Source organism: Pantherophis guttatus, chromosome 2, assembly GCF_059756535.1.
Source record: "Pantherophis guttatus breed Tessera chromosome 2, ASM5975653v1, whole genome shotgun sequence".
NCBI classification, from domain to species: Eukaryota; Metazoa; Chordata; class Lepidosauria; order Squamata; family Colubridae; genus Pantherophis; species Pantherophis guttatus.
Window position 1 is genome coordinate 155294196 of NC_142064.1, and position 6000 is coordinate 155300195.

Consider the following 6000-nt stretch of genomic DNA (forward strand, 5'->3'; position numbering starts at 1 on the left):
GTATTATTAAATAAACAGAATAGAACAGGGGTGTCAAACTCAATTTCATTGAGGGCCGCATCAGGGTTGTGTTTGACCCCAGGGGGCTGGGGTGGGCGTGGCCAGGGTGGGCGTGGCCAGGTCAACATCACTCCTGTCAGGAGTGCCTGTGGTGGCCCGAGTGCTCTGCCAGCGAAAACGGGCTCCCGAGCTCCGTTTTTGGCTGCCACGGTCTCCTGTAACCCTCTGCCAGTGAAAGTGGAGCTCGGGAGCAGCCCTCCTGGGTGCAGCCCTCCCAAGCTTCGTTTTCACTGGTAGAGGGTTGCAGGAGGCCACGGCAGCCAAAAACGGAGCTCGGGAGCCCATTCTCACTGACAGAATCACCACAGGCTGGTCCTTTGCTGTTTCCAGGACAGTCCCATGGGCCAGATCTAAATGTAAATGTAACATCTTTTGTTTCAAAATTGAATTTGAAAGGTCAGGGACATCGAGGGCTTGACCTGGGCAAATAGGAAAGAGTTAGGATCAGACCCAAGAATTGGGCTCCCCCTTCTGCAATCTGTTTCAAGACATGAAGGAAGCTGTTTAGGAAAGGCCATATACAGATTTGAACCAGTTTCATAGCACAGGTGACAGGTGCCCCCAGTACTTTTCTAACTCTGCCCTTTCCCTGCAGGTAAACCTGACATGCTGCATTCAAGTTCAAAAACCCAGCCTGGAGACCACTTCTTGAGTCGTCGTAGCAACTCTCTGCTAAGTTGGACGACTGTGGCCCAGAACAAGCGCAAGACATCCAGCAAGGGCACAGCCATGCGGCAAAACCTCTTCCAGTTCAATGGGGGCAGCAAAAAGCTGCGGGCCAAAGAGGTGCTCTTCCCTGTGCACAGTGTTGCTGCCCCCATATTCGGTAATGGCTTTGGCTCAGACTCTTTCAGCCGCATTGCCAACTCTTACTCTGCTTTTGGAAGCTCTGGCCTGATCCTGCCCTGTGCTCAGAAGCTTTTGCGTGCCAAGAAAGTTGAGCGGTTGGACACTGAGCTGGGCAAGGCTGGGCGCAGGAAAGTTGGTGGCGAGTATCTGGTCAAGTTGGATCATGAGGGAGTGACGTCCCCCAAAAACAAAAACTGCAAAGCCTTACTGATGAGCGACAAGGACTTTGGGTCCCTGTCTGGTCATGGCTACGTTCACCCAGCCTTGGGGATCAAAGAGAAGAAGAGCACGCTGCCTATGGGGCTGGCATTGCGCAAATACACTGGTCAAACTGAGTACGGGCTGCACTGTGACAGTGATTGCCACAGCTCTTATTCAGACATGGACGAAGATGAGGTGGATGATCTGGCAGGCAGCGTCCCCTCTCGCTTTCTCACACGGCTTTCAGTCTCCTCGTCATCTTCTGGATCGTCCACCTCCTCCAGTTCTGGCTCTGGCTCCACTTCTAGCCTCTGCTCATCCGACAACGAGGACTCTTCCTATAGCTCCGACGATGAGGACTCCACGCTCCTTGTGCAGACCTGTCTCACGCACCCAGTTCCAGCCTTGCTGGCTCAGTCTGAAGCCCTGCGCTCAAAGAGCAGCACCTTGCAGAGGTGTTTTGGCGCTGGGGCTAAGAGCAAGCTCAGGCGCAAAGAAACTCTGAGCTTCTCTAAAGCCAAAGAGTTCTCCCGCCGACAACGGCTGCCCTCGGTGGAAAACCGGCCAAAGATCTCTGCTTTTCTGCCAGCACGCCAGCTCTGGAAATGGTCTGGGAACCCCACTCAGGTATGGAAAACGTCAGGATTCTGCGTGGTGAGTCTGGACTACATAATAATGCAAGCCGAGGGAAATGGCTTGAATTTGCTTTGTCTGCTAGGGAAAATGATACTGTTGAAGGTAGTTCTGGAAGTTTTTTTGGCCTGAACTCTTGGGACAGAGCGAGAAGGAAATGCTTGGAAGGAAGTGATTCATGCATTTGGTTATTGATCCCAGTCACTCGGTGATTTTTGAAAGGAGGAGAGGCTAAACTTGGGAAACTTCCTCCCAGGTTCAGACTATCTTCCTGTTGCTGATCAGAAAGGAAAGACCAATTTCCCTTTCTCTAGTTGTTGACAAAAGAACTGTGAATTCCTGTTTTCACATTGTTTTAAGGCTAACTAGCTTAGTTGAAATGCTAATATCGGACTTTGCTGTGATCTTCAGCATACTTGTTCAGAAGGATGTCCTACTAAAAAAGAGCAAACTTACTTATTCTATAAATATTTGGGCTGTACATTGTGCTGAACTCATATGCAAAAAGGCAGTGCTTATATCCACATGCCTTTAAAGCAGCTGCAGAGTTCCCCAAAATTGCTCAGCATCCAAGATACAAATGTGTATCTGCGTCAGCTGTTTTGTACCTCTTTTGAGCAGAAAACAAACCAAGAAGTTCTTCCTTCAGCTATAATCTCCAGTTTAATGGAAATCTTTACCGAGTTGGAGAAAACATCTTCAGACCATGATTTTACGGCTTGTCCTGAAGCCTTTAAAAAGGAAATCATAGTTAATTGGCACTTCCAGGGCTTGTCTGTTCACTCACTGCGTGCAAAAAAAGGAATAAAGCTATGGGCAGGAGAGCAAAGGGTGTTCCTATTTTGACATATTTAACCAAGCAGGGATTGTTCTAACAAGATCTGTGGTTTAGCAGCTGATAATCAGTAGCCTTCTCTGTTTTAAATAGGAAATTTCTAATACTGGCCACATTCTGCAAATGTGCTACCAGTGCAGGATGATAAAGGGTTTTTATTTCTCACAACTAACAGCCTCCCCTGAATCATTTTTCTCCAGAATGGAGGCTGTTTTTTGCAGTTGTACCTGGCTGGGGTAGATGCAGTGGGCTCTCCTTCTGGCTCTTTCGGACAGCCGAAGCATGGCCATTCCCCGTGAGGTGCCAGACACGCTCTAGGAGGCTTATTCCTGGGCTGCACTCCATGTCAGTAAATCCCCTTAGGACAGCAGTACAGAATGTATAAGGCATTTGCCAACCCCATTTGTGTTTCCTTGGTTATCCTCTCTCGGGCCTCCTCAAGCAAAAGCATTGGGGGGTCTCCTGGTAGCAGAGCCTGGTTTTGCTGTAGTTAAGCTCAATTGCTGTCTCGAGGCTACTCTTTGGAGGGCTTTGTTTCCATGGCAACCCACAGACTCCCTCGAGGATCTCTTCCAAAGGCCTCACGGCCAAGAGGCAGGGGGCATCCCGGGTGTCACGCAGGCCACTGCTTACCCTGCTTCTGCATGCTCTGTCCCCTGTCCTACAGCGCCGTGGCATGAAGGGGAAAGCACGGAAGTTGTTCTACAAAGCAATTGTACGGGGCAAGGAGACTCTGCGCATTGGCGACTGTGCGGTTTTCCTGTCAGCTGGCCGACCCCATCTGCCCTACATTGGCCGCATTGAAAGCATGTGGGAATCCTGGGGCAGCAACATGGTGGTCAAAGTAAAATGGTTCTACCATCCCGAGGAGACGAAGCTGGGCAAGCGACATAGTGATGGCAAGGTGAGGGAAGAAACCTTCAAACGGAGCAGAGGGTGGCAAACAGGAATGTCCTCCTGGTGCTGGATCAAAAGGCATAATGAGCTGGAGCAGAACAATACTCAGGATCTCCAGAGAGATCACTGGACGATTGGCAGCAATTAGTTAGCAGAATTAGTAATTTGTCTCGGCCACAATTTCCTCCCCCCCCTACTTCTTTACTTTGGGGTTTGCTTGGTTGATTGTGTAAAAAGGAAATAGCTCTTGTAAGACTAGTCCTGCCTAGGTTACAGGAGTGCAAAAAAGAGCTATATAGAAGGCATCCCTTAAGGGGGAATGAACCTGTCATCTCTTCCTCAGTAGCAGCACCTCTAAGTTTACTGTACTCAGCCTTTAGTTGTGTATATCTGAGAGAAACTCACTTTAAATTCAGATGGAACTAAGTATATGGAGCTAGTACTTCAGGATTTATTGCCTTTCCCTTTGTTCCTTGCATTACCTTTTTTTCACATACCGCAACATTACACTTTTACAAGGGAAAAGCCAGAAGCCAGCAAACATCAGCATTCTCTGATAAGATTGGTAAACTCCCCCAGCTCCACACACGCACATCAATATACACACCAAAATCAATTGGTTTTTCTGGCTTACTTGGTCAGTGCTTTCAACAAGGACACAACCAAGAAAAGATTTGGGAACCATTTTCATATCGCTCTTCAAATTCTCTTATAAGGGAAATATGCAGTGTTTGGAATTTTATAACAGAAAACAAATTTGAGGAGGAAATGAGCCGAGAATATGATTGTGCTTGGAGTGGAAACAAGGGAGAAAGAGAAGTTTTCCTCTATCGTAATACTAAAACCTAAAATTATCCTACAAAATAAAAATAGTGGTAGGTTCAGTTCCAGCCACCCCATCCCCTCAGAGTCCTGCAATATCGGTTCCTTATTCCTTACAGAGTGCATGGGCATATGATAAAAATTACTGCTATAACATAGTGTGACCGGTGCCTACCGTTTGAGGTGAAAAACCAAATAATGGAGACTATTGGTGTCTACCAGCCATGCTAGTTTGGCAGTATGGAGATAGCTTCCTTTTGAAGACCAGTTTTGAAGGAACAAGGGCCTGAGAAGAGTTTTGCTTTCATGCTCTATAGCCAAATACCAGTAGGTACCTAATTGACCACTGTGAGAATAGAATGGTGGACCTAACAGACCTTATCCAACAAGTCTGTTATTCTATTTGTGTAGAGAATTTCTACCCTGCTGGTTAATTGCTGTCTTTGAAGAGGATTTTTGTTCCTTAAAAGTGGAAGCCAAGTTATCCCTTTAGTCCTTCATATCTCTTTCTGACCTTTCTGCAGAATGCGCTGTACCAGTCGTGCCATGAGGATGAGAATGATGTCCAGACCATCTCTCACAAGTGCCAGGTGATTGAACGTGAACACTACGAGCAGCTGACCCGGAGCAAGAAATACCAGGATCGGCAAGATCTCTACTACCTGGCAGGAAGTTACGACCCCACTACAGGACGGCTTGTGACTGCAGACGGTGTGCCTGTCCTGTGCTGAAACTGTGGGACACGACCACTGCTCTAGGGCCAGAAAATGGCTAGAGGGGAGGGCAGAAAGGCCAAGGGACAGTGGAAGGGGCCAGTCTCCTTATACGACTGGCAGTTGCATGCAAGGCCCGGAAATATGCAAGGTGCCCGGCTTTGCCATGCCGGGGTTGCAGGCTGATCCCGGCTCCCCACACGGTTCTGTACAGAGTTGAATCCAAGCCATACTTTCCCTAGTACCTCTGACTGTTTGCCGCAGGCCAAACACAAATCAGGTTACCGCTCTATTTATTTTATGTGTAAATAATGTATTTCTGATGGGAAGTTTTATGGAAAAGGAACAAACCAGACAAAAAGGCAGGTTTGGGGAGGGGTGGGTGGGAGGGGAGGGTCGATGGGTTTGTGTTCAATGCACTGTTTTCCCTCCAGCTTAGCTGGGGGTGTGGACGCCAGGCAAGTGTGTAAATATAGAACGGGGCACTTGAACGATGTGGCAGTGGAGTCTCCAAAAGGCTATGCTGTCCTCACAGGACTGTGTACTATAGACTTGCCTCACTCTTTCTCTCCTACCATTTTTTATTATTATTATTGTTATTATTAATTATTGTTATTCTAATGATAAATATTCTGACAATGTCTGCGGATGTTAATATGCTCCTGTTAAAGAGAAGATTATATATATTATTATAAAATCAGGATCTTGCATTCTGGTCTCCATCTGGGGATGGGAAATAGATTCAGCTTGATTTATGGCCATAGTTCTGTGATGCAGATCACCCTATGCATGCAGAAAAATCTCAATTCGATCCATAGCGTTTCTGACTTTGACTGGAGGATGATTCTGACTGAAAACCTGGAAAGCCACTACCATATGTCAGCAAGGCTGAGTTAGATGGACCAATGGTCTCTGACTCGGTACAAGCAAACTTCCTATCTTCTGTGGACAGAAACCACTTGACCTGTCACATAAAATAACAATTTAATT

General features: G+C 47.3%; 1 protein-coding gene across 12 annotated transcripts in view; it reads left to right on the forward strand.

Moving 5' to 3' along the window:
- The window catches only part of BAHCC1 (BAH domain and coiled-coil containing 1), a 126107-nt gene extending 120396 nt beyond the window's left edge, over positions 1 to 5711 (forward strand). For 11 of the 12 annotated variants that reach the window (XM_034412764.3, XM_087887065.1, XM_034412763.3 and 8 more), the window contains 3 exons: positions 656 to 1737; positions 3246 to 3482; positions 4822 to 5711. In XM_034412764.3, the coding sequence (XP_034268655.2) occupies positions 656 to 1737; positions 3246 to 3482; positions 4822 to 5028 (1526 nt within the window). In that variant the 3' untranslated portion in view covers positions 5029 to 5711. The remainder of the gene's footprint in view (positions 1 to 655; positions 1738 to 3245; positions 3483 to 4821) is intronic. The other variant, XM_087887067.1, reaches the window with a different exon arrangement.
- Positions 5712 to 6000: the final 289 nt, after the last annotated feature.